Source organism: Fusarium coffeatum (assembly GCF_003316985.1).
Source record: "Fusarium coffeatum strain FIESC_28 chromosome Unknown BRIP53273_contig_380, whole genome shotgun sequence".
NCBI classification, from domain to species: Eukaryota; Fungi; Ascomycota; class Sordariomycetes; order Hypocreales; family Nectriaceae; genus Fusarium; species Fusarium coffeatum.
In genome coordinates, this window is record NW_022158169.1 from 1 (window position 1) to 27,326 (window position 27,326).

The 27,326-nt window shown below is 49.0% G+C and overlaps 10 protein-coding genes across 10 annotated transcripts; 5 read left to right on the forward strand and 5 right to left on the reverse strand.

Annotated features, from left to right (window-relative positions):
- Nucleotides 1-2,738: 2,738 nt before the first annotated feature.
- Nucleotides 2,739-3,026, forward strand: FIESC28_11295 (uncharacterized protein; the record flags this gene model as incomplete). The annotated part of the gene is made up of 1 exon (XM_031165421.1): nt 2,739-3,026. One exon carries the CDS (start codon nt 2,739-2,741, stop codon nt 3,024-3,026), a length of 288 nt encoding a protein of 95 aa, XP_031010511.1.
- Nucleotides 3,027-8,660: 5,634 nt separating this feature from the next.
- FIESC28_11296 (uncharacterized protein) lies at nt 8,661-9,342 on the forward strand (the record flags this gene model as incomplete). The annotated part of the gene is made up of 4 exons (XM_031165422.1): nt 8,661-8,669; nt 8,724-8,790; nt 9,038-9,105; nt 9,166-9,342. 4 exons carry the CDS (start codon nt 8,661-8,663, stop codon nt 9,340-9,342), a joined length of 321 nt encoding a protein of 106 aa, XP_031010512.1.
- Nucleotides 9,343-10,288: 946 nt separating this feature from the next.
- On the forward strand, nt 10,289-11,703 carry FIESC28_11297 (uncharacterized protein; the record flags this gene model as incomplete). The annotated part of the gene is made up of 7 exons (XM_031165423.1): nt 10,289-10,423; nt 10,470-10,629; nt 10,678-10,861; nt 10,908-10,968; nt 11,018-11,084; nt 11,128-11,189; nt 11,380-11,703. 7 exons carry the CDS (start codon nt 10,289-10,291, stop codon nt 11,701-11,703), a joined length of 993 nt encoding a protein of 330 aa, XP_031010513.1.
- A 268-nt stretch (nt 11,704-11,971) lies between these two features.
- On the reverse strand, nt 11,972-13,140 carry FIESC28_11298 (uncharacterized protein; the record flags this gene model as incomplete). The annotated part of the gene is made up of 3 exons (XM_031165424.1): nt 11,972-12,025; nt 12,097-12,727; nt 12,776-13,140. 3 exons carry the CDS (start codon nt 13,138-13,140, stop codon nt 11,972-11,974), a joined length of 1,050 nt encoding a protein of 349 aa, XP_031010514.1.
- Nucleotides 13,141-14,693: 1,553 nt separating this feature from the next.
- Nucleotides 14,694-16,017, reverse strand: FIESC28_11299 (uncharacterized protein; the record flags this gene model as incomplete). The annotated part of the gene is made up of 3 exons (XM_031165425.1): nt 14,694-15,376; nt 15,425-15,843; nt 15,896-16,017. The coding sequence occupies 3 exons, from the start codon at nt 16,015-16,017 to the stop codon at nt 14,694-14,696; spliced, it is 1,224 nt and encodes a 407-aa protein (XP_031010515.1).
- Nucleotides 16,018-18,603: 2,586 nt separating this feature from the next.
- On the reverse strand, nt 18,604-20,020 carry FIESC28_11300 (uncharacterized protein; the record flags this gene model as incomplete). The annotated part of the gene is made up of 2 exons (XM_031165426.1): nt 18,604-19,829; nt 19,879-20,020. 2 exons carry the CDS (start codon nt 20,018-20,020, stop codon nt 18,604-18,606), a joined length of 1,368 nt encoding a protein of 455 aa, XP_031010516.1.
- A 364-nt stretch (nt 20,021-20,384) lies between these two features.
- FIESC28_11301 (uncharacterized protein) lies at nt 20,385-20,988 on the reverse strand (the record flags this gene model as incomplete). The annotated part of the gene is made up of 2 exons (XM_031165427.1): nt 20,385-20,703; nt 20,756-20,988. The coding sequence occupies 2 exons, from the start codon at nt 20,986-20,988 to the stop codon at nt 20,385-20,387; spliced, it is 552 nt and encodes a 183-aa protein (XP_031010517.1).
- A 1,760-nt stretch (nt 20,989-22,748) lies between these two features.
- On the forward strand, nt 22,749-23,945 carry FIESC28_11302 (uncharacterized protein; the record flags this gene model as incomplete). Its single annotated transcript, XM_031165428.1, has 1 exon — nt 22,749-23,945. One exon carries the CDS (start codon nt 22,749-22,751, stop codon nt 23,943-23,945), a length of 1,197 nt encoding a protein of 398 aa, XP_031010518.1.
- A 380-nt stretch (nt 23,946-24,325) lies between these two features.
- On the forward strand, nt 24,326-25,161 carry FIESC28_11303 (uncharacterized protein; the record flags this gene model as incomplete). The annotated part of the gene is made up of 2 exons (XM_031165429.1): nt 24,326-24,840; nt 24,888-25,161. 2 exons carry the CDS (start codon nt 24,326-24,328, stop codon nt 25,159-25,161), a joined length of 789 nt encoding a protein of 262 aa, XP_031010519.1.
- Nucleotides 25,162-25,393: 232 nt separating this feature from the next.
- FIESC28_11304 (uncharacterized protein) lies at nt 25,394-26,730 on the reverse strand (the record flags this gene model as incomplete). Its single annotated transcript, XM_031165430.1, has 2 exons — nt 25,394-26,578; nt 26,623-26,730. The coding sequence occupies 2 exons, from the start codon at nt 26,728-26,730 to the stop codon at nt 25,394-25,396; spliced, it is 1,293 nt and encodes a 430-aa protein (XP_031010520.1).
- Between the last annotated feature and the right edge of the window lie 596 nt (nt 26,731-27,326).

Consider the following 27,326-nt stretch of genomic DNA (forward strand, 5'->3'; position numbering starts at 1 on the left):
TTGGTGTTGGGACTCGCGGTAATTCATGCTTTCCGCAAGGTACCCGGAGTCTTTCAAAGGGTAGCAGCAGCGGTCGGAAACAAGATGCCCGCAGGAAAGCAGCTTCGTCAAGGCTACTGTTGACAGAAGGTCCGAAACGACCTACGGCAAAGACTCCAATCGAGCTTACGATGTGAGCAACTCGTTCCACACAATGTAAGGGACTGCGAGTCCTGGAAGAGGGGGAAGAGGATATGCCCTTGCTTCGTTGTTGGTGTTGAAAGGGGGGAAGTCGGTCGGCGTTATGTAATTTCATAATAAAAAGTACATTTTGGTTGGCAATCTCAATGGACTTCATAGCTTCGTTGTTTTCACGGCGCATACGCGCAGTCCCATGTTATCGGAGAATGGAGGTCGTCGAAATCGGAATCTGACTCTAAGGCTTTGGCTGTCTTTGTGACCTCTGAGTCCATTGGCAGCGGGCGAAAGGCGTCTTCGATGCGTCGATTGTCTTCTCGGTAGTGCACCTCGATCGACGTAAAGCTGTAGCAATTGAACGGGATTTCCATTTCTAAGAGAAGGGTTAGCCAGCGACGCGGCGCAATGGGGGTTGACTGACATGCTATTCTCTTGTCGGTCAGAGATGAATGTAGGGGTAGGGAAGGCTACTGCGCAAGGCATAGCTGCCTTTTGTGCGCGTGAGTCACGGCTGTGTTGGCGATAGTTAGAACTCAGTGGCTGGGAGTGATTTGAATTGAGACGAGCCAGGTTTTGACCTGTCTGGGGAGGTCAACTTTCAAGTCGAGATCCTCGATAATTATCGGAGAATAGGTATTGTTTACTGCTGTTTTGTTGTCGCTCGTCCCTCAGCAAGAACTTTACTCATATAAACGCATCGTCATTTTTTGCAGCCTAGAAAATATCACATCTTTTTCTCCCCATGCTTTTGACTCTTGTTCATGATTGTTCAGCAGAACTGGCACAAGTGTTCATCGCCTACTACTCCGAAGCTATCGAACCCATATTCCTTGCATGGTATTTCGACCCTATGTTTCTTTTCTTGAATCCAGAGGTATGTTCTCGGAGACTGGAGCAGATCGCAGAACAAGCTCCTTGATCCAAGATGGCGAAAGGCGCAACTCCCGTACCAGCATGTGAATCAAACAGTGTTCGTCTTCTCCCGAACTTGGTGTTCAGTTGGCTAAACTGCTCCAGAATTCGAATTCATCCTTTCTGTTTAATCGAGGTCAGTCAAACAGTCGAGCGCAGTCCTATGGGGCGGTTCTTGTGAGAGGACAAGCCTCGCTTGGTGGAGAGCGAGGTAGGCAACAGAAGAAACTCCTCAAAAACTTAGGCTACTAAAACATAAAGTCGCCTAAGTTCTAGCCTAAGTCATCATAAAGTGACCAAGTATTTCGTCTCTTAGGAATGCGGCGGCGAAGATTTCCGACACATGGCGAGAGCGTAGGTGGTGATGCGTCACCTTCTAACAAGCGCTGAATCTGCTCATGCTAGGCCCATCTCAAGCAGACATTACTTTCTTCGGGCTCGAAGGTCATTACATGAGACAAGGATTTCCGGCGCGAAATCTTACAACTCTCCATTGTCGCCATGAGATACATCTCGAGTAGCGTCCGCACTCGCTACGACTCGAGCACACTCCATTTCCTCCCTTCGTCATACATCGTGAAGCTGACTTCTTGCGTCCGCCAGATCATCAGTATTCACTACTCCGCCGCTTAACAATCCAACTTTCTTCCGCCGCCGCTGGAGCTCGAAAGTTCCCTGCCGAACCCAACTGCGACCATTCGACTGCAAAGCACGAGGTCGCGTCCAACCCAAGCGCAAGGTCAATTTCTGCTTCAATTCATTGAGCCTCTACAATTATACCAACACAATGGCAATCGAGCAAGGCAGTCGAGCCAACTCTCCTTGCTTTCAATGGCATAGCCGTTGCACCGGCTCGAATTCGCCCAACAGGTACCCGAGGAAGCCTTCCAGTAGCATTGTTCAGGATTATGGTTTTTTCCCATCGTCAGACGCGATTGAACGAGCCTCATCCACAAGCTGCGCGCCTCCGCAGTCAGAGATATTGGAAAGTCTGGAGCGAAAGATAAACAAGCAAACACACTATTGCCCAGAACAGGCCCTTCGAAACCAAGATATACAAGAAATCTTGTTGCCTGCTCAGCCTCTGCGGCAGTTATCTTCCCCGCTACTGCCCCCCAAAGACCGCGTCTGGTAAGAACCCGCACACGTATTATAGAGAAAGAATAATGGTCTGCCCATCACATTTCCTGGGATTTACATGGGATTTGCTACCAGAAAAAGATCTCTGCCAAACCCAGGTGGTAACGTTGTTGGCTCACCTAGTGGTTCTTCAGCTATAAGTATGACACGATATGGAACATGTATACAATGTTGCAGTTTATTTCCTCAAAATCTAGTTTCTTTCGTGACAACCGCATGTGATCAGTACTTCCACAGGACCATGGAGATGCAGAGAATGTGAGAGAAGCGCTGGCGACATCACCCGGGTCCCTGATGCGTTTCCTTCCTGAAAGCGAAGGAACGAAGGAAGGAGCGCCCTGCCCAGAGGGTACCGAATTGATCAATTGGATCTACTCTAGGACTCGACAGCGGGTCCCTCCGTACCTTCCCTGCCTCTCAGTCCATGGACGTGTCTTGTCTTAAGATTCCTCCCAAATTGGCTTGAACCATTGTCAAGAATCTTTGAAACCATTGAGTCACCAGCAGCCATGGATCCCTTCAAGAACTCGTCTGAACGCAAGACAGGGTTTGTTCACTACCCCCCTCTGGATCCAGCTCTTTCTGGAGTTGGTGCTGCTGATATGACTTTAGAACCGGAGAGAATACGCCGTGTAGCAGTTCACGATACTTTCCAGGCACTTGGTGTTGAGACATCTGTTTCGACATATCGTGACCTGGTGCTCTCTTTGATCAAAGATTGCCCGCTCAAGCGTGATCTTGTTGCTTTCGTCGACACCCCAAGGAAGGCTCTTGGTGAAAACCCCATTCGGGTGTAGAGATACGAAGGTAGGCTGCCTTGGAAGCTTTCATGCTGATCTTGGGAGGTTGAGAGAGTACGAAGTGAAAGGCTGTGACACTCGGAAGACCGGGGCAGATGTTTACTCAGTGCCTTTTTCGGGTAGGTTATTCTTCCCCGGCTGGGTGGGCTCTTATATATGTGCTGGTTAGAGTTTTCATTTGAAGCCACAGTCACACGTATCTGGGGAAAGGGTATACTCAAATGTGTTGGTGAGAGAGTGAGAAAGGCAAATAAGGGGCGACACGAACTCGTGATTATCAACCATCATGAGCGGCCATTGTCTAGCCTAGTAGAATTCGTTGACAGCGGTGGGCGACGAAAGAAGATTGGTAGGTAATCCAGTTCCTCAATGGAGATTTGACACCCGCGAACTAAGAGCTCGCCGGTATGTTTACTTGTCGCTCGATGCCCGAACGGTCCTTCTTGAGGAACATGATATCAAGCTCCTGTGCATAGATCAGGTCATGTTACCTGGGGATCTGGAATGTCTTAATTAACGCTCCTGTAAGTTTGTCCTGATATAGTTCTTACAACTTCAACAGCACGGCCAGACAATGTGATCGAGGGGTTGGGGTTGCACCAGTTACTGTAGATCATGAGGCACGTAGGATATGGCGATTTCGGATGATTTACCTAGCTGCTTCATATTGCAGAGCACAGTGATTATCTGTTACAAAAGAATTGATCGGAAGCTCAATGGTTCTTGTTGATGATATCGTAGGAGATGTAAGTGCGGGGGTATGTGATTGGGTGACCTTGACTCCCAGCTTCATGAACTCCCTCATTTAATATTGTGGCTCATTGGGATAGATATTCCCAGAGCAATGAAGGAGGCAAGATTTTGTGTTGTAATTTGGCGGTGCAGAAAGTTGGCAGCTGCGCAGCAGTGCGCGCGGCAGAAGACGAAAGGTCGGCGGCGGATGAGATTCATGTTGGCATGCACATGAAACTACCTAGGGCTTATGGCAAGAGCGGGGAAGGAGGAGGAAATGATGTTTATTCCTCTTGATTACTACAGTACCTACCGAGGAAGGATCAAACAACATCCACGGCAGTTTCTTCCTATCCAGGATCTCGGCTCCTTCCAGCATCAACCAACCTCTTCGGCTCCACGGTTCCACGCAGGGCATAATTCGGGCTCTGAATCTCAAACGCTACCAGGTTGCTTCGCTTCGTCAAGACCTCCCTCCCTTGGAGGAGTCGACATCGATATCATCGCGCTACCCGCAAGATCGGGCAATGCACACTTTTTCACTTCGCATCTACGGCTCCGGCAAACAAAAAAAAGAATGTCTTCTCACCGTTCGTGCCACTACAACGACAAGAATCCGTCAACCTTCAAGGGGGAAAAAGACTACCTATTCCCACATCGTTCGTGTTTCCTCTACCTAAACAACATCCTGTCAACTCACTTGCTAACCTGTTGGTATTTAGGGCCCTCCCAGTGGAGTAGAGGAATCCAAGAAGAAGCAGAATACTGCGAAGACCGAGAAGACCGGGAAGGAGACAGCGGCACTTACCAGGGCCACTGAACAGTCCCTCTCCTGAAGATTCAGTCAGTGAGGCCGGGGATACCTCTGAGGCCCGGCCTCAGAACAAAAGGCCAAGAAGAAGTTCCGTGCGGTTTTCTCCATTTGCAAGAAACCCAACCACACCGCTTCCGTCTGTCGCCACAATAGTAAGTCCTACCTACCTACCCCCCTATAAATCAGATATTAATGTTTCTTAGCAAAAGGTGTCACTATTTGTCCGGCGGTTCATTTCTCCTGACCGCGGGCAGCGTGATTTCATCTGTAAGTTCTTGTCATATTGGATACTACTTGACCAGTACCAACTAGAAGCGTTTGCTAACTTATCAATCTGTAGTCCGCTCCTACCCCTTCGGGGGTTAAGAAGAACAAGAAGACAAAGAAAGCGAAGGAGGACAAGAAGGCCGAGGCCGCGGTGGCGAAAGCCACAGAGAACATGGAGATGTAAAGACTTGATAGTATTGAATTAACAAGCTCTCTTGTAGAGAAGGTGATAGCACGGGCATAGAAATCCCAGGTCAAGGGCCAGCCGAATACGTCACCGAGATCCTAAGAGGCAAAATAATTAAGTAACCTTATGCGAGCTTAGAAGAGCATTTAGACTACTTTGTCCTAACAATCTCTCTTCGAACCATCACGCCTGTGAATCCATTAGCATCGTCTTAATACATTCACTCGATGAATTGTGAGATGGATGAAACTACTGATCGGACTAAGAATGTTAAAATAAATGAAGTCTCAGCTATCTTGATTGCGGCTGGCCTACTAGCTCACGGGTTTCATTCCTTCGCCCTTCATCATAGTAATTGTGATGGTCCACGGGAAGGTACAGCTCGTGATTACGGGTTGTGGGGACGGGAGTGGCCTGCAAGATCTGTGATTTGATTGGCTCGCTTAATCCCGGCTCGATCTTCGAGTAGCCCCACTTTTGCCGAAAACCTGATCGGGACATCCGTCCAGGAACAGAAGACACATACAGCCGGAATGTCAAATGCGAACCAGCCAGATCCCTCAGAACAAGATAAAGAACGGTTTACCGCTCATTGATTGCATTTGACTTAGCAGGGAACTGCAGCTGCTCGTCAAGTCACATGAGGTATGTGGTGGTGGTGAAACTCCACCTCCACGCCACCCGCCGGTTCCCTGATATACATATCTTTCAACAACCACAACATCAACAAAGGCAACGTGACGGAGTGGTTAACGTGATCGCCTCGAAAACTATTCAGCTATCGCAAGCGATTTCCTTCGGGAGCGCAGGTTCGAATCCTGCCGTTGTCGAGCAACCTTGTCCTGGTGTGTGACAGCACCATTTCTTTTTGCTCTTGGACACCCCCACCACCTCTCCACTATACGGGACATCACTGGAACGATATGGGTTGCCCACCAAGGTGGATAACAGACAAGCTCCATTAGCCTCTCAGGGTTGGGTCTTGGAGCCACATATGGCGGATCTTACCATGCCACACACCATCTTCTTACTAGCTCAATACCCAGCCACAAACCTCAATCTCAGAGAGGATTGTACCTACAAGACGAAGTATGGCAGGGCCAGATTCACAAAAGATCAGTAACGCTGCATGAATTCCATTACCCAGAGCTACATAGTAAAAACAGCACGCTGTCCCCGATCACTTTCATGAGATATCACGATGGGGCTCCAAGAACCAAATCTAAGAGCATTAGAACCTTTCTAGTACCCACCTGATTGGACAAAATGATCTTATGCTTCCAGTAACGTGACAGAGAGTGGGGAGGTGGTGGGTAGTTGCTGGGGTTACACTCAAAGGCAAAAAGGCATATGTGGATGCGTTTACAACACATCAACAAAAGATAAACGACAACGGCAGGATTCGAACCTGCGCTCCCGAAGGAACTTGCTTACTGAACTAATTTTCGAGGCAAGCACGTTAACCACTCCGTCACGTTGCCTTGCGTTTTGTTGGTGTGTTGCCGACAAAGTTGAGCATATGTGGTGAGGGTATCCCCAACTCTGAGGTGCGCCACACACCGCCGCACCGCCACACTACGACACTACCATAACTGCACTGCACGACGCCACGGTCATTCCTGTGTTCCATGTTTACAATTTGAATTAATTGTTGAGCTTATTAACTACCTATTGGACTTTTGTGATGTCGATCTGATGCGTGCAAGTTCATTCGATCATGCCGTAGGTACGTATCTTTTTAAGGTTAAATCGATCGACGCAAGCGAGCCAGTCAAACCACATCTCACGGGAACGGCCCGAGACACAAGGAGCACCTTCCCAAAGACCATCGCAAGACACTGATGAATGGCGGAGGAGAATTTGGCAAGGGGAAATTTCGTTGCGCCGTTCCAATCACCTGGAATAAAAGGTTGTATCAATATTTAATCAGCACGCCAGCGCACTTACAAAAAACATTCCGCACGAGAACAGGGACTGATGTGGTCGAATACATGGTGTTTCAACCCCATTGCAATGATGCGGTTTCAATCTTACGAGAACATCACACATAGGAGTGGAAAGCAGATTAATTGTTTCTGAAAACTACACTCCAATTGTCTTGATTAACTGGACTCATGCCTTTCGCACTACCATCGCATTCCGTGTGTTGCGCTGGCGATGCTATCACCGAATGTCACCCTATAGCATGGATGTGATTGTAACACCCAGCATTCGAAAATCGTAACTGAGTCTTCGTGGTCATATTTGCAAGTTCGAATCTGGGGACATGCTTCAATAAAAATCTACCAGAAGCCAGACTCTCAGAGCGTGTTGATAGTGAAAGCCGCCATTGCAGTCCAAATCGAGCCCTGTACTTGGGTCCTGAACAATAATACCAGAATGAAGAGCCAGCAGCCAGTCTCCTATCTTTACCACCATCGTCTTTTATCTGGCGGTATACAGAGGTAACTCTTTTAGAGGCGAATCGCGGGATCTTGACGTATGCGAAGCAATACTCACGCTCCGAATGAGTCCCTCGTCTCCTAAACAGCCATAGAATTTCGCGTTCTATTTCTTGTGGCCGAGGACACAGAAGGGTGACTGCGGGGTATTGCACCACCAGGTCAAGTTTGGTACTATGTTGGTAAAGGGGCTACTTTGTCTTGGAGAAAGGTTTTTCAGGAACTTGCAACTACACCATGAATACATGTTTATCTGCCCACTCTTAAATCAGGATCATTCCTGGCTTTCTATGACTTTGACGCACTTGCCAGTTACTATAGTACCCGGTTACCACTGTCATGAGAGCAGTGAGTTTGGTTTATTGTGGGTGCTTGAAAGTCACATAACGACTATGTCTACCACAACACTCCACGATAACGAGATGACTTGGGGGGAACTAACTGATATAACACTCTCGCAGACATACAGTCCACCGGTTATCGTCTCTTGGAGGTCATGTCAGAAGAATCTCAGAATATGGCAGCAAGGAATCTGCTGTCACTGCCGGCCAGCTGTCAGGCAACCGGCGGGAGCTGTCAACTGCTCCCACCCAAAGCCCAGCCTGGTGTGAATCTCGATTAGCTAATCGTGTCTAGATATGAACCTCTCGATCTCTCCTGCCTTCCTCTTTTTCTTTTCTCCTCAGCCATCTTCACAAACGTGAGTTCGCGATCTTCCTTTTGCTCTACCCCTTCCCACTCCACCACAACGCATCACGATCATGTTGTTCTTCGTGCATTCTTCGTTTGAATCTCTGGCTACATGTTCTTCTCCTCTTTTCCTTTTTGCGCGCCCTCCCGGTCGTTCTACGTGGCTGTTGGAGTTGATGTGTCTGCGAGCATCATTTTTTATCATCACGCCTCGAGCCTCGCGTTTTCACACTTCCCTTGCCTGTCTCCTTTTTTTTTCTTCTGCTGTTGAGGCCTTTCTCTTTGCTCATTACTTTCAATCTTCCCGTCTCGGTCGATTTGCTCTTTGCTGCTTTTCGCGCGAGTTCCTCATACCTCGGCACTTCCCATCACATCTACCTCTTCACTTCTTTGTTACTTCTCTTCATGTGGTAAATTGCCATTGCTAACATATATAAATAGGTATCCATTCAAAATAAGCCTTTTTTTCCTTCTTTTTCTTTTCTTTTTCACAAACGATCATGGCGCCCGTACGTACTCTTTGCTCCTACTACTGACTTCACCTACTAACTTCATATTCTCAGAACTCCCAAAGCATTACCATCGCGGGGGGTCACCCCCTTTTCCCCCCCGGGGACCGTTCTGTCCCCGGTAAGTTCTATTTCCTCGTTCTGATAGTATCTTCATCTGCTAACCTCCTTCCAGTGCCGCAACAATCGTAAGTCATCTCTACCCTCAAGTTGTCACAAGAATTGGTCGCCGAGAGCATAGGAGACGAAATAGTTTTGTCACTTTATGCTAGCACTTAGGCTACTTTATTTGAGCAGCCTAAGTCCATGAGGACAATTCTTCTGTTACCTGCCTACTCCCCTACAGACCAAATGTTAACTTTCCATAGCAAACCATGTCCGGATTGTTTCCGGCGGCGCTCTCTGGTGCCCTCCGGGCACAGTCCTGTCGGTGGCTGTAAGTTCTATTTCCCGGCTCTGTTAATGTTAAACATATGCTGACTTGATCGATTTCCAGTCCACCGATGTCATTCTTCGGCCCGGGGCCGAGAAGCAGAAGAAGAAGAAGAAGAAGAAGAGCAAGAAGGCTAGGAAGGCCGAGAAGAAGAAGGCCGAGGAGGAGAAGAAGGAGGAGACCGAGGAGAAGAAGAAGGATGAGCCCGAGGAGGACAAGCCCGAGAAGAAGGAGGAGTAATCCCTTTTTTTCTTTTTCCTCTTTTTTTTTATTCTTTCAATTGAACAATCCCTTTTCCGGGCACACATTAATCGTACCGTGACTCTCATGGGCTATTGTGGTGGAAATCGTCTTGTCGAGAAATTCTCTCCAGCCGCCGAATACTGATCCTCTCCCTAATGGGGAGTCAATCAGTGAGGTCACCACATCGTCCGGTGTGCCACTATTGCAAGAAGGCCAACCATTCTTCCGAAGCAGATCACAAGCAACGACCGCATCATCGTGGCTGGGGTGTCAGTCCTTGTGCCCGTTGGCAATACACATGAGGAGCCTGGAGGCCAATGAACTACAATCCCAGGTGAAGCAGTTCGTAAAGCCGGGAGTCAAGGTCAAAAGCATCACTGGGAGAGCAACCTTCGAGGTATATAGGTTTCATTTCTCAACCCTCTATGGGCATCTGCTAACTTCTTGGTATGTAAGCTCCTCCCGCCGGCAACAAGAATATTCAAGAGAGGAAGAAAGGCAAGAAGACTGAGAAGTAGCGGCGCTCACCAAGGTCGTTGGCGAGATGGAAATGTGATTAATGGTATCATGACATGTACCATGTTTACAACAATTGACAATCCTCCTTATTATTCCCGACAAATGTTTTGGTTGACCTGCAGTAGCCAGGGACATGTCCCAAGATCGACAAACCCCACGTGCCTCTCCGCTTACAACAACTGGTGCACCCCCACCCCACGTTCGTCCCCAACTCTCCACGTGCATCAGCCTCCCACCGTCGTTGGATCTACCAGATCGCCCTGATCTACCAGGATGAGGATCCCGTCTATCGAAACAACTCTATTCGTCACCGAGAGAAATGAGCCTCACGCGAGCGATTTACAATTATCGTCTTGGCATTAATGAAACATGCTTAAAAGACGAGACGAAAGCCATGTAACTCCAATGTTCAGCAGCTTTCACAATGGTCGCTACATCTTCGCTTGTTCAGCTGGCTTTGTTGCCTTGCCTTGTTCTCGGATCTTCCATTGCGCCTAGGACCAAATCTTTTGACTATGACTCTCTCACGTTGAGAGAAGTCGGCGCTCGGAACACCCTTGTACGTGCCCTGTTTTGTTCAGATGAACACTTGCTAACATGTTCAGGACTGGCGTGTGTGGCTCGAGAAAGACGGCCAGCCTATTTCTTTCTGGCACGATGTTCCTTTATACCCTGAGAAGGGCAACAATCGCATCGTGAGCTACGTTGTCGAAATCCCTCGATGGACTGATGGAAAGATTGAGACTCGTCGCGATGAGCCCATGAGTACGTCCTTCTCAAAACGTCACTTTTTAACTAGCTAACCATCTCAAGACCCCATCTTCCACGACGACAAGAAGAAGAAGCCCCGTTTCGTGGAAAGTGTCTGGCCTCACAAGTCTTACCCTTTCCATTACGGATCCATCCCTCAAACCTGGGAGAGCCCCAACTTTGACCACGACTTTACTGGGTATCCTGGTGACAACGATCCCATTGATCTTTTTGACATCAGCGAGGTGTAAGTATTGTTCTTCAATTGGAGCGACAGAGCTGATGTGTGATAGTCCTGCCCATGTTGGCCAAGTCAAGTCTGTCAAGGTCCTAGGCGGCCTTGCTCTCAACGATGTAAGTTTGAGCAGTTGACGGTACATGAAGAAGTTACTGATTTGAACAGGGCGGTGAGACTGACTGGAAGGTTATCGCCATCGACACCAAGGACCCTCTCGCCGAGCTCGTCGACAGTAAGTCAACCCCTCCTCTCCAGTATCCATCTAACAACCCCAGCCGTCGCCGATCTCGAAAAGTACCGCCCCGGTCTGTCAAAGACCTTCTACAACTGGTTCACAGTACGTCAAATTCCCCGTCCCCTGTCAGGGTTTCAGGAGAACCGGTCGCCAACAGCCTAAGAAACGAAATTTGGCTACCTCATGCTATCTTAGACTAGCATTTGGGTAACTTCATTTCGGTGTCCTAAGCCTTTGAGGACGACTTCTCTGTCTACATGCCCCATTCCTTGCCTCCACTAACAAACCCCAGTACTACAAAGTCGCCCGCGGCGACTCCGTCCTCGAGATCATAGGAGGAGACTACCAAGACGCCAAGTTCATGGCCAAGACCATCAAGAGCAGCCACGGCGACTGGCAGGACCTCGTCCGAGGAAAGGTTGACTCCAATGAGATCAACTACAACCAGACCAGCAACAAGAAGTATAAGAGCTATGTGAAGAGCAAGGATGCTACCAAGAAGTTTGGACTTCCTGCTGAGTCCAAGGTTCTTCCTGCTGCGGAGCGCCCGGGGAAATATGATCTTTGGTATTATCTTAATGAGGATTTCAAGTTGATCGAGCTTGGCAAGGAATAAGCGCTGCAAGTGTCATCGATCTCTTGACATAGATCTCAAGAAGCTGTCTCTTGTCGAGACTAGTGATAAATACAACTTTCAACCAAATTGCAGCGTCTCATAAGAACTCTTCGCCCTGATCGTCGGACCATATTTGAACAACACCCATGGAACCGGCAACAACGCCAACGCAACAAACCCAAGCAGACTACTAGCCCAATCAATTCCCAACTTCTCATACACCACATCGCACGTTAGCTTCTTCCCTGTCAACAACCCGAGGATGCACTTACTCTGAATAGTAAACAGCGGAAATACTCCCGCGAACCCATATCTCGCAAGGCTATTCGCACTCGCAGCACTAGCAACAACATTCCCATGATATGTATCAGTGATATACTGCATCGTACTAACAAACACACATAGATTTCCCCACGCAAATACGATCATCGCAGCAGCGGGACTCGCCCATGATACGCCCGCTCGAGCTGTCCAGCCGAACCAGAAGAGTCCGATGGGAAGACCGATACTGCCGATCATGGAGGGATAGAGACGATGCTCGGGCGGGATTTGATGAGGAGGATACTTTCCTGCCTGCTTGCGATACAGGAAGACGTCGCAAAGGATGACCGTGACAAGACCGAGGATGCATCCGATGACGATAGAGAGGAAGACTAATCCTAACTCTTCGATAGAGAATTGGTAGACCCGCCCAAACGTATACGGCACAGCAGCGAAGAAACTAAACAACGTTCCAAACTCAGCTGCGACGTATAAGCAAATGAATCCAGTAATCGGTTCGAAGAGCAACATCCGAATAGGTCGAACAACCGCCACGAGAGCAAACATTCTAAGCCTCGCAGCCAACGGCGGCGGCGGGTCAATCTTGAGTCCCTTCCTCTTTGCTATCCTCCGCTTGATGACAGGATGAAAGGTCTCGTGTGCGAACGCTGAGAATATCATTGCTAGGATGGAAAAGAAGACCAAAGTCCACTGCGTCCAACGCCATCCCTTCCGATTAACCACAAAGGATCCTATAACAGGTCTACATCGTCAGCTCCCACATCACACACTCTTGAGTCAGATAACTCACCCTAAGCCAGGACCTAGGAACGGCATGAGTATAAACACCGCCGAAACAGGCCCTCTATTCTTCGGCGTAAACGTCTCCGCCAACGTCCCCGGTGCAACAGCAAGAACCGGCGCCCAACAAAGCCCCGCCATGAAGCGCAGAAAGCACAACGCCCCAAAATCATGCGTGAATCCAGCTCCCACGGTAAACAGTGCGCCGAGAGGCACACTTGCTGCGTATATGGCGTAGCGACCGATAGTCTCTGACAAAGGGCCGCCGATGATGGGTCCGAAACCCAAGGCGAGGACGTACATTGTCAGTGGGAGGAGAGCTACTGTTGAGCTGATGTTGAATTCGGCCATTAGTTCGTTGCGGGCTGGGCTCATGATTGATGTGCCGATTGATCTGGATTGTTAGAGGCGTTTCTGAAGGAGGTAAAGGACTTACGCGAGGATGGCTGATGAGGAGAGCATTACTACCTGCAATGCTTTCTTCCACGAGGGCCAATTGAAGGGATTCTCGGAGCTCGTATTCCAGTCATCATCTTGATGTTGCCCACTCGGTCTGGCGACTTCCATATCATGTTCCGTCGTAGAATCATTCCCCAGCTCGCCTTCGAGCTCGCCTTGGTGTTTCTCAGTATTATCCATAGTACAACATGCATCAACTATATCATCACTCTTCAATTCAACGGCCAAATGCGCACTATATCTATCACAACGGCTTATCAATACACTCTTGCGCCATACTTCAGCCGCAGCAGTCCACCGGTGTTTTGGAAGAGCGGCATCGTTGTTCCGCAGGAGTATTTATGTGTTTTGCCCGTGTGTTTTGGTGATTACTGATCGAACTGCTACCCCAACCTGCGAATAGCTCGGGTTTAAGATTAATGATCATAAACGCGGTACTCGTCCCTAGTAATTAAACCTTGTCTTTATTGTTAATTGAGATGATTATAAAGATGATCCGACGTCTCATCTTGGTGAGTGGTGATGATAGCCTCGGCTTTCTTCTCACAATCAGCTCAGAACTTTGTTATTGATTGAGGTCCTCGGGTACTGGACCTAGAGTCGCTGATTGATCCCGCCATTCATGATGTACAGTGTCATGCGATGTGACTTCGCATTTGCGTGCTATGTAGGTTAGAAATATAATCGAAATTATTTGTCTTGAGAACCAGGTACTCACTCTAGGGTAACATGCCTAGACTTGATGTCATGCAACATGAGTCGTTTAACGTCATTTTTAATGTACCCGACCCGGCAGGTAGCAGTTGAAGTGACCTCCAAGGCAGGCTCATCATTCTTCAATGTAATCTCGAGTATCTTACCCTATGCTTAGGACCGGAGCAGCAGTTCCCGCGACAAATCCGTTCTCCTACACCGTATCCGTACCCATCGTTCAGGATCACCATGGATGGCGGAAAGTCAGCCCTACGGACAGTCGGCTACTACTAGGGACGTCGATCGCATGCACGAGTATTAGACCTCCATCTAAAAGCCATTTGCATGCCGTATACCAACCCAGATACTGCAGCTCCCTCCGTTCACTACTCACACACTCTCAACACCATAGCATGCACAATCACCAAGACATCTTCAATCACGAACATCACACCACAGACAGACAAAACGTAACATCAAAACTCATGTTATTCCCTATTACTCATAAACCGAGTCATGCTGAAATCTGAATGCATTACATAACGTCGCAACAAAGGACAAAATCCAAATGTCTCGGATTCAACTGGACCATAAAACACACTCCCAGAAACACCATAATGAAGAGGCCGGGAGAGTACAAATACCTCTCTCCTGGATGGTATAAGTTAAAGTACAAAGTTATTAAAAAAAAGATTTGTTTTTGTTTGTGGAAAAGTGTCCTCATGTCCGTTGTTTCTCTATTCTTCATTAAAGGGCATGCAGCATCGTTCGTTATCTTAGTCCGACCAGGCCATCACGTCTCGCTCGGAGATGAAGAACTTGGGCTTCTCGTCGATGAATTGCTTGTGGAACATCTCCAGCAAGTCACCGGGGACCTGCTGGCCGATGACGACCTTGATGTGGTCCTTCTTTCCGGTCCAGAGATGCTTGATGAACTTTCCGTCGCAGCCAGACTTGGACTCGGGGAAACCGTTGGCCTCGGTGCAAGGAAGATCCTTGATGTCCTTGGGGTAATCGTATCGGATGTAGGTACCGAAACCACCCTGGTCGGTAGGCTTTCCGGGGCGGTTCTTTCGGAACTCGACACAGTCGGGGTGCTTGCCACCCTCGTTGGGGCAGTCCTCCCACTCCTTGAGAATCTCAAAAGTCTTCTCGTTGTTCTGGAGAACGATGAAACCAGTGTTGAGGTAAACCTTCTCGAACTTGTCCATGTTGTTCTTGTGGTGAGGATCGTAAGCGAGAGCCAGAGAGTTGGTGTCGGGGTGGAGCTGCCAGTAGTTCATGAGCCACTCAAAAGGCAGGTCGAGGTGGTGGAAGACGGCATCGGAGTCAAGGAAGATGCAAGCCTTGTGCTTCTTGAGGATCTTGGACAGAATCGGGGGCTTCTTCCACGAGTTGCGGCGGTCCTCAAAGGGGTCGGTGATGTCAACGTAGTAGTACTTGTAACCGTGGTTCTTGGCTGTGAGGGGTTAGCAACAGAAACTGACACAAATGGGGTTGTACGAACCGTAGAGCCAGTGGTTCAGGACACCAAGAGAAAGACCGTGGGTCTCGTCAGCGCGGTCCCAGCTCATCAACTTGTCAGAGAAGATCTGGCCGGGCTCGTTGAAAGGTCGGTTGTCAAGATCGATAATGCAAAGGTCCTCGCCAACCAGTTCGGTCCACTTGGGGGCTCCGGGGAGCTCCATGGGGAAAGCGCCGAAAGGAGCGTACTTCTTGTCGGTGGGAGAAACCTTGGCCTTCATGATGTAGTTGAAGTAGTAATCGCCAAGCTCGGTGGAAGCGTTGGAAGGGTGGTCGGGCTTGGACATGGCGTCGTGAGGAGTAGCAGGAGCAGCGGGTTGCGCAGGCTCTGTCTTCTCCTTATCGTCGTGGTGAGGCTGATCATGGGTGTCGCCGATGATGGAAGTCTCGGTATCGGTAGCGCTGTCGCATCGTTAGCAATCGTTTCGGCGATCTTTCGAAGAGGACAACTCACACATCAGTGGGAGGCTCCCAGGTGTCGAGATGGTTGTAGGCCAGGCTAACAAAAGCGACCAAAAAGATGACGGTGCCGGCCATGAGGACCGTCGACCGGTTCGTTCGCACTTGACCAAACATGATGGGCAAGCGATTCCTTTATTTTCCGTACGCGCGTATTATCTCAACGTGTTGAGGAAATGTTCATACAAATGAAGGGAATGAAAGGTGCCGACAAGGACACTAAGAAAACCAAACCCGAAGCTTGAATCGCCTGGGTGTATAGAAAAAAGAGAACTATGGTATCTGTAATGAAGAAAAGACGAACGGTGAAGAGAAAAGAAGAGGAGGAGAAGTGGGAAGAAAAACAGGAACCAGGTTCTGATAAGGTCAGAAAAGGCGCAGGGCAGGGGGTGGGCGTTGAGAATGGGATTTGCTGCTTTTAGGTGGGATGGATTAAATTAAATAAAAAGCGGACAGGGAGAGAGACAAGCAGGATCAATGGTGACGACGGAGATGGTCGGGGAAGGGGGGGAAAGAAGACCAAGCGAGTTATGGAGGCGGGAAGAAGGAGGCCCGTGAGAGGAGATGCAGCCTGCAAGATTGGACGGATGCAAGGTTGCATGGACTGGAGTGGACGACCTTTCCATGGGCTTCCCGCTGTTGTTAGTGCTAGCGTAGTGCTGGCCATCCACTGGCATGGGCTACGCTAAAATTGAATTGGACGGCTTTAAACGCTTTTTTGGGGGCGGGCTTCGCACTTGATCCAAGGGAACTTGGCATGAGGCTTGGAGTAAAGTGGCGATATGCACTCAACAGCCAATGCCAAGTCACTTTTTGCCAAGTGAATCAGGGGGCAATCTACAGTGAGTTTCGTCTTTCTGGGCTTCTCCTTTTTGTTCTGTGTCTTCGAGGCAATTGTCAAGGTCTGGTCTGGTCTTATTCCCAACCCCCTGAAAGAGTTTACCTGCCTACCTTATTCTAGGGAGTATCGGTAGTTTGACCAATAGGTAGAGTTCCTGTCAATCTTAGTAGACCAGATCTGGTAGGATAAAGTACCCCTTTATGTATGCGTCATCTATCATAACTCAATTAATCCTCTACAGTACTCGATTTCATCTCACGTGGTACCTTGTCGTCTTGTCCTACAGACTTGAGAACCATCCTTCTCATCCTTCTCATCCATCAACTTGACTCTCATCCATTCTATGTATCCCATATCTTCACCCCCTGTAGTCACATCTCGATCAGACATTGGATGGTCCTCCCTTTCGGGAAGCCACTTGGCACTTGCATGGTTCGGCCTTGATTGCGATGCGCCCATCCAGCCAATCACACAATAGCTTATCTGCAACGTTCTCGCTAGGCGGAAATTTGGCTTGGCCTTTTTTTCTGCTTTAATTTGCAGTCGAGGCCGAGATGGGAAAAGTACAGTAAGCTACAAACAATAAGCAGAGCAATTGAGTTGACCGAATTGAATTCCGACAGGATGAGAGTAGACCCCTGAAAGATAACAGGAATGTAAGACAGTCGACTCCCTTTGACCAGAAGGCATTCACCCTGTTGAAGGGCTGAGACTGGAAGAGACATTGTCAAGTCCCTTGAATATGCATGTCTGACATTCAATCCCACAGACCCAACACTGTAGCTGTGCACGAAATAGTGACCTCGGATCTTAGAACTGTCAACTTCAATAGTCAAGGCTTGTCAAGCTTGACAATCAATAGTTCTACCCGCACGGCCACAGCCTGTCAAATCTCCAGAAACCCAACAAACGACTCCACCAAGAAACTCGGCTCACCGTTAAGCTTCAATCGCGGGGAGATGCGAGCATTTAGCAAACGAGTAATCATTCCCGACGGGTATAAATGTTTCAATCCCTTGATGTCTTAACGACACACGACATACCATTTCAACCTGTGATAATATGCTCCGCTGGTAGTATCAGGGTTGCAAAATTGCTTGTTTACAATTTGGATCAACATTCTCTCAATTGCGATTCACATGGATGAAACCTGCCAAGCCGGTCAGCACTAGGCCGCTATCCGCTTGGCAAAGTCGTATCATGGTCCTTCAGCTGCTCTGACAAAACTCGTATAAGAAGGCCATCAAACCGTCTCTTCACGGGAGTCTCGTTGTCTGCGCCGCATTCACAGTGGTTGTTCATCTCCGGTCTTTCCGTCAGCCACAAGGCATTCCCGGCAATCACTTCCGCAATGTTGTCGGTGGCTTCAATCTGTTTATAGCTACTGTGGCGGTGGCATAACCTGTAGTCAACTCTCACTTGTCAAAATATCTTCATCTCTCCAAAAGATCCAGTCCAGATGGCATCTCTTCCGTCACATCCACATGTAATTTAAGCCTCTCTCCGCCTTACAAGGAAGACCTTCCTCCCGGAACTCTCAACGTTCTCTAACCGGGGTTTGTTTCCGATTAATTGGCCCATGCTCCCCGGCTCCGGAGAACAAAGCGACAAATTGAATTCTCTAATTTAAAAATGATGACGCTGAAGTTCGCAAGAGTTGTAACAAAAATTCCCCTGAATCTTTTCCCGCTTATCTAGATGGATATTTGCATGGACACTCGCTTATTGTTCTGCTTGCGCGTGCAATAACACGTCAATGAGGCGAATGTCAAAACGCGTAACGCATGTATCAGAGCTTCTATTTGCAATCCACAAATCATCTACAAATAACCCATCGCTCAAACGCCTTGTGTATCCAACCGCTAATGACCCTGTGCAGAAATGCGTCGACACCAGTCTCGTCCATGCGCAACCTGGTAATTGCACAGCTTGGTCTCCATCACGATGCTAATAAGACCAGCGATAGAAATACCCCCACTATCACTCACGGTAGTTGCTCCAAGACTGAATTCTCTATCTTCGGCGGGAACGTTTTCCATGATTTCGGCGAAACAATTGACATAGACGCCTCCTCCTAGGAGACCTTCCCAGAAGACAATGATGAACACGACGTAGACTGATGGGAGGAAGAAGTACATCGCGTGTAATGTGAGAAGAATGAGGTTCGCGATTTGGAGCATGGAGGGGAGGTAGAGTTGGTGGATGCGGATCCATGGGGTGGATGATCGTGAGATAAAGACACCAAGCTGGTAGAGAAATCCGTAGAATGGGTAGAACGCTCGAAACTCGTCAAACGGCGACTCCTCAAGCGGGAACAGTAGTGTAGGCGCAACTCCTTGGTTGATCGTATACTCGGCCACATACACCAGTAGCAACGGCATCATGTATGGCACAAACAACTTCTTCACCTTATTCAGTCGATCTCTCACAGTGAGCGTCTCTTGATGGTTTCGCGCAGAGTACACAGTCGACGCAACAGAAGGACCAGGAGCCAAGAGCGCCGACGAAGCAGTCCCTTGGCCCATGTGATCGACATCTTCATCCTCAAGATCCGGAATCGCATCGTAGTCCTTCCTGGTACCCTCTCTCAAAGGCCCAAGAGGCAATATCACAAAGAAACTGACAAACATAATCGCAGGAAAGCACGCAGAGATCAACAAACTGCTACGCACGCTCAATCCCCACCAATCAGTAAACATCACGTATAGTCCAGCACCAACCAAGCCCGCGGCGCCAGTTCCCGAACCCCAGCCTGCGAGACTCATCGCTCCGTAGAAATGGGTAAGACCCAAGAAGCTGAGCTCACCGCCTCCGGCGCTTATACTCGCGAGGACGACGCCTACGAGCTTGATCGCGACGGACTGGGTGCTCGGTGTCAAGGCCACCATGAGCATGCCTGCTGCAGACAGAGCGATGAATATGAGGATTCGTGTGCGGTAGGGTATGCGATGGATGAAGTATGGAGCGATCAGTTTGGTCAGGAACGAGGGCACGACGTCGGCGAGGAGGACGACTCCTTTTGGTAGGGAACCGACGAGATCTTGGGCGGCGGAGAGGATAATCACGTAGAGGACATTGTTAATGAGGCCTAAATAGACGTCAGTCAGGTATCAATCAACATCCACGGTCTGACATACCAAAGAGCCAAAAGGCGACGATGACTTTGGTGTCATGATGTCCCAGCAGAGCCGCAACTCGTGCTTTATATCCGGCCCAAGAAGATGACGGCGCACCAGGCATTGGGAGTAGCCCAGACGACGAAGGTGATAAGCCAGACATTTCGGCGGACTGTAAACGTGTTATCGCTGTCGAGAACAAAAGCACATTGCGGAGAGTTCGTTGTTGCGGTCGTGATGTTGCTGATAAGAAGACGTTGGAGTTTCATAAATTAGCGGCCGGGTCACGAGATAAGGCCGAGGCCTCATGACGTTGATCATGCTTAAGCTCCTGCGGGCTCTAGCGGGAACCACAGTGGGGGCCGAAACGCTCCGAACTATCACCATCAATCACTTTAAAAAGACAGAACATATTGTTGTGGTCATAAATCATGTCGGTTTCAATTACCAATATAATCGTACAGTAACCCGCTTAAATAATCCATTCACTCCGATGCTTTCCTTTCCATTTTGAGTTCCATTTCCATTTAGTCGCCGCGAGCAGTCTCGATAGCGCTGTCAGGAGCAATGTTGCCCTGAGCGGAGCGGGGATCGGGGACGCTGTCCTCGGTGTAGTCAGCGCCCTTGAACTGAGAGCCGCCGGGACCGGGAGGGTTGCGGCCGACGTTGGCGCGCATGGCATCCTGGCCCTGGGTAGCAAGGTCGTCTTGGGCGCCGAGGCCGGAGGTCTGCTTGAAGCCAGCGTTGACAACATCGTTGTCGTTGTCGCCGCCGCGCTCTTGGTTGGCCTTCTCGAGCTTGTCGAGGGGACCGCCAGTGCCCTCGTAGAGCTCACCGGTGGCTTGTCTGTGAAAGAGTAAGTTACTGTACATAATAGAGATTGTGGGGTTCAACGTACCGGCCCTTGTCATCGGTGATACCACCCTCGGAAGGAGGAATGCGCTTGTTGTAGCCAGCGTTTGTGCTCAACTCATCGCCAAACTCGACGTGAGCGCTCTCGAACTTGTTCTCAACGTTGGGGTTGACACCAGCGTTCTCGACATCATTGGGGCGGGCGGCACCAGTCTTGGCCTGGTAGGTGTTGAGGTCCTTCTCGGCCTGCTTGGCGATCTGCTCGTAGTTGGAAGACATTTTGATTTGGTGATTGGGGGTATGAAGTAAAAAGTCTTGTGTTTTTATTTCAGATGAGAGTGATTGTTTGTATGATGAGATTGATGATGAGAATATTCTTCACTTTAACTTTGGGATCTCTATTATTTGTAGTGATAAAAGGTCACAGTGATGTCATTACTATGATTTCATCGAGGGTCTCGATGAAATCATCGCGACGATTGAAATGTGGAACTCTCTACGCTCTGTCCCGCCAAAAGAACCCCATTTTGCGCAAAGTCAGAAGATCGTGGGCCTTGATAGAATTCTATTTCAGTGTGAATGGTGGTAGAAATCGAGATCTGCTGAGCTCACACGACAGAGTGCCTTGGCAGCCTGTGCGCGACCAGCCATCACGCCTTGGTTGAAATCCAGGAACCTGACTCGATCTCCGCAAAAAGAGGCTGTAGATTGACATCAGCAATTCAGGTACCACTGTAACTAGGTCGCTGTTGGGCAGGGCTGTGATGAAGAGGTGGAGGGTGACATGTCAGCCATCAATATAAAATTGTATAAGTGGAGTTTTGAAGCTATTCCCTGCAGAGCCTTCATCTTACACTACGTGCATACAAGCAGACAGGGCAGACAACCAGGGTCTATCGGCATCTAACACTGAAGATATTCTAAAGTAGCTTAAGTGCTGACCTAACCTGGCATCAAGTGTCTAGATTATTTCGTCCCTCATGTTCTTAGCATCAACAACTCTTCTCACCTTGATGGCCACATGCAAGCAGGCGTACAAAACGAATGCATGTCACTTACACACGTACTGTTCTCTCTATATACACGCGTAGATTATTGAATTGAATGTTCATGAGTCACATATGTGTTCACAATAGTTAGAGTTCAGTTCCTATGGGCGAGTATTGCTCGGACCTATTGAGTATGACCTGCGTAGAAGATGTCAAGTTTATTGTTGAGATCACCGAGAAGACTCGAAAAATTTAAACCCAAGTAGCCACCTTTGACATACTGTTATTATTCTGTTCCAAGAAAGCTGTGCCTTCTTGTCGACATCCGAGCTCTGGCTCATAGACACCCAGCTGATGGGAATCCTAGACTCCATCGCGAGAAATTTTGGTCTTCATAGTCCAAACTTCTGGCATAGCTCCGTCTCGAGTGAGCATCATGTCGCCAGAGTCCCATAGAAGTTCTGAGGTCTTCTTCAAGCCCTGGGCCAGCTTCAGGCGCTACTCATTCCGTTTTGTTCACCATCGTGGTTGGTCAACTCATCAGTGATTCCACCGGCAGCGATGGTATATGGTAGAGCCAGAAAGAACAAATGTCAGTTCCCAAGAGGCCATCACAATATAACATTGGATCATGAGATAGAGCCCCAGTCTTATGGATATCAAATCAACTTCGCATCTCGTCCCTTATACTTTAGGCAATCAAGTCTGAAGTTCTTGAGCCAGTCATATGTCAAGATTTGAACTTTTATAAGAGCATTTCCAGAAAGCAGGATCGAAATTGAATGCATATGCTTTTCACGTAAACTATAAAGCAATCTGAATGTGTTCTCTTTGTGAGTCAACCAAAATTTTGCCTGGCCGCCTGTTCTGCAATCTCTCACACCTTTTTTCCCACTCTACTGGGTAACAGAAGACTTGCCATCCAAGACTTACGACACTGAAACAAAGTAGCAGTGCTGGTAAGACCCGGCATAAGGTAGTTGAATCATTCCATCTCTTGTGTTCTCAGTAACTAATTATTCTGATAGATACGTCGCTCTATCATTCACCATGGATAACATTCCACCACGTCGAAACGTTCGCACCGAGAACTTGTCACCGCCATGCCCAAACAAGCGCATCATGTTCTTGGAACGAGCCGATTCGCCTCTGCGACAAGCCAATGCATCTGAGCAACGACTCGGTGCGTCTCAACAACAAGATGACGAGTTAGGAAGCTTTCATCGCTTCTCTCAACTACCTCCGGAGCTCCAGGATCAGATCTGGAAGCACGCTCTGGACATATCTGCCCCAACTGCTCATTACGCTCACCCCAAATTAGAAAGCGACGGCTACTGTAAGATGAGACTACTGAAAATCAAGAGAAAGTGCAGTAGTTGCTATCCGAGGAGAGAACGCCCTAGTATAGAAGCAATCTACCCTGTCCGCCAGGCGTTGATGCAAACCTGTCGACGCTCATACGCGTTTGTTAAGGACATCTGGGAAAGAGAGAGTCCAGGTACAGCGTTGCTGGAGATCCATGAAGTATATGAAGATATCAGCGAATGCTATTGCCCTCGGCCTAGCGCCTGGCATGGGACACTGGATGAGTCAGCTTTGGGGGCGCCCTATTTTGTTAGGACGTACGGAGGCGGACCAGCTATGCCACTGAAACCACCTACGAAGAGGATTGATATTTCTCAAGACCTCATGATCCTGCGCCATTCCGTCTCTATCACTTTTGGGCACGGTAGGATACCCTCTGACTTCAAACGAGGAACAGGCACAAACATCAAGCAGATCGCCGTTCCCTTCAGCTTAGAGTTATTTTGGCGTTACAGATCTTCATTGGCCTGTATGTTAGGCGTTCTCAAAGAGCTCCGAACGTTATATCTCCTCATTGAACCGAGACAAGATTGCATCCAACCACGCATTATTGAAGGGAGACTGGTAGAAGCCCCTTCTAGGACGAACAATCTGCATTTGAGGGAGGCTCTTCACGGGCACAGAAGAACACCGGAAGATACTTCTCCGGAGACGTTTTATCTCCGCGGTCGGATCTATTATGAGTTACCAGATGAGGAGGTTCTGTATAACACATTCCCAAACGAAGTACTCATATCATTTCATCCAATAGAAGAGATTGCAAAGGAGCAAAGGCAAAAGAATGGAGGTGTTCCGCTTCCTCCCCTGGTCATTCGGTTTATGTCGTGGAAGCTGGCTCCCGGTGTAAGAGGAAGATTTGAGACGGATCCCGAGCTGTTGTAGGCCTGGCTGTCAATAGATTTCTTCTCATAACCTGATGTCTACCTTCAGAAGTAGCAACAGCCAAGAGCCTAAAGAATGAAAGAATTTACGTCTCTTGTTCCTAGCTTAGACTCAAGAGACAAAGTATTTGGTCTCTTATTGCTAGCTTAGACATTTATTGAGTCAATCAAGTCATTACCACGGAAGCAGTTGGATGTAAGTGAAGTCGGCCAAGTCAACCTCCGACCACCGACACGGGAAAATCCCGGGTCCACATTAATTCTTTCCCGCCAATCCACCCCGGCGCATTTACGATCCCCACGACCAATTACGCCATTTGCACCTGAATCTTTTTTTACAGTTCCATGCACCTTTGAAACCCACCAAACCAGCATATCACAATGGCAGACAAAAACGACGCCTGTCCCGTCGACCACAAGACCCGCGACGCATGGCTCGCCCAAGCCCGTGAAGCCGAAGCCGCAAAAGCAGCAGGATGTCCCGTCGACCACACAGCGCAGCAGCAGCCCAAGTCATGGACGCAGACGTTTACTTCATACCTATGGTCTTCACCAGCGGCTGTACCTACGCCTGCGCATAAACCTACGAACGATGGTCTTGAAACAGATCGAGTAGTTTCCACGATTCCGCGAACTACGGGTAACCCCGTGGCGTGCCCTGTCGATCATGAGAAAGAACCTGCGAGACCGAAGAACCATGAGATGGAGACTGGTATGGATCCCTCTGGAAACTGGGTGTATCCTTCCGAGAAGATGTTTTTCGAGGCGATGAAGCGAAAGGGTTATGATGCGAGGGTGGCGGATATGAAGACTGTTGTGCCGATTCACAATGCTGTTAATGAAAGAGCCTGGAAGGAGATCAAGGAGTGGGAAGCGCCATACCTTGAGGGAACGACGTAAGTCTCGCAAATCCTCTTATGCAAAGATGTACTAACGATGTTAGATGCGGTGGTCCCAAGCTCGAATCTTTCGCCAACAAGATGGATCGCATGACTCCTACCGCCCGCTTCAAGACGATGATCGGCTACACAGCACCCTTTGACCGTCACGACTGGGTTATCGACCGCTGCGGTACAAGAGTTGACTACGTTATCGATTTTTACTCTGGACGACCTAATGGATCTGGCGGACCTAGTTTCTACCTTGATGTGCGGCCAAAGCTGAACACGTGGGAGGGCGTCAAGATGCGAGCCAAGCGATGGGCGTTCTTGGCATAAGTGCTGTGTATAATGATCTGTATGATATGTATAATTCACGGTGAGGCGTTTGGAAAATGTACAATATGGTTGGTAAAAGTATAGAACGGTGTCTAAGGTTACTTTGAGTCATTAACGACCACACTGGGTCTCTTCACCATGGCTAAAGTATGCCCTGGTCCTCTAAGTACATGCTTTTTCCCTTTTTTTCTTCTTTTTTTTTCTTTTTTTTCCCAAGTCTAGAAATTTAAAGTCACTCATCCTTCTCAAAGTTCAGCCGAGTAGCCGCCTGTGTCTCGAAGGCCTGGGAGTCCAAGTTCCAACCCTTAGCACGTAGCTGATCCCAAAGCGCAACATTGTCGGAGATTTCTTTGCCTTCTTTCCCTGGGATTGTCTTTTCCTTGCCCACGCCCACCATACCCCAGGCCATCTTCATAGCCTCGAACCAGGCGCTGATGGCGTGAATGGCAGTAGAATCTTCCCAAAGCATGATCTTGATTGAGTATGTGTGACCGGGTGTTATGAAGAGGATGTTTCGATTTCCATGAATGGTGACTGTTTCGTGGCATCGGGAAGCGCAAGCCTCGCCATAGCTTCCTGCCATTTCGATTCGGGTGGCAATATCACCAGCCTTGTTGTAGACGATTGGTTTCCAGAATAAAATGTTCTCGCGCTTGGAGACCTCCGCGGGGGATAAGAGTTTGCCTGTATCGAGGACCTCTTGGAAAAGGATAGTAGCGCGTTGACGGTTGAGATTATCCATACATACACTGGTGACGCCGAGGTAGTTTATCCATAAATGTGCGAGTACAAGAGTTGTCATCAGGAACACAACAGTATGATGATTCTCCACATAGTGGACAATGATAGTTCCAATAGCAAGACCAATAAGACCGACAGCTGTTTCTTGACTAGCTTCTTTGGCGTTGAGTTCAGCAAGGTTATCATGCTTAGCAAAGTGCACGCTCAACGCAGCTTTGCTCGCACCCGCCGCGACACCGCAGAGCGCACGCAGAGCCTCGCCGGTGGTAAGAGCGAGGACCTTGCCGTAGGAACCAAGGTATGGGCTGTACAGTTCCATGAAGAAGGCAGTGTCGTTGAATAGGTCCGCTAGGAAACGAAAGCGCTTTGCGTCCGGCTTAAATCTAAGACCAAACCGGTGAGCAAAAACAATCGTGGCGATGCGGGAGACGGCATCTTTGAGAACTGTGAGGAACATGGCAAATGTGGCGGATGAGTTGGCATCGCCGACACCTAACCCTTGCAGAAGGGCTCTGTTCGCGAGGAGGGAAGTGATTGTTGAAAAGAAAGCTTGCAGAGAGTCAAATAATTGATAGTTGAAGTAATCACTTGATACGGAATGGGGGTATCCAACAGGCATGAAAACTTCGCGCATAGAGGGGAGCAGAGAGGTGCGAGCCTTGCTCTCGAGAACGACCTTCAAATATTAGCGACGCAACAAGCCAGATATTTAATACGAACCTGATTGTCAGGAGTATGACTCCATGTGCGTAAGAGATTCCCCGATTTGTCGCGTTCGGAGATTCTAACAGGCTGGCCGCGGCCAAGCTGCTCTGCGAGGTCACTCATTTTGTGTTGATGTTGATGTTAAAAGGTGGGAGGGAGCTGCCTGGTTTGCAGAGGTAAAGGTGTCAGGGTCGTCCGTCACACAGCTGTAATCAGTAACACTGAGTTGACAGTGCCCCGCAGTGCTGAAGGCTAGGCACCCATATCGCGACGCCTTACCTTATTTTTTCTTTCATAACTGGAGGTCTAAATTCTCCTAAAGAACTGTCTTCAGTGGAGACAGATGTATCGGCGCCGGAGGAGATGGGTCGCCTGGTCGGTCGTCCGGCCCCACACGGCGATTGAGCTCGGAGATGCAACCCAGTATAACATAACGAGAGAGTTCCCATCATCTAAAGGTCTTGACTCTCTCCGCCACTTGGCAACTGTGCTGTGATATGCTGTGCAAGGGAGTAAAGAAAGTTATATTACTTACACCGGGGGCGGGCTCCAGGGCTTGGAGCGCCGCGCGCTCCGCCGCGTGGTCGGCCTCAGCCTGGGCGAGCTCGGCCCGGGCGGCCGCAACGGCAATCCGGCCCTCGGCGACAGCGTCGCCGGCCGCAAAAACACGGTCCAAGGCCGCATCCTTGGCCAGGCGGGCGGAGCGGCGGGGGGGAGGG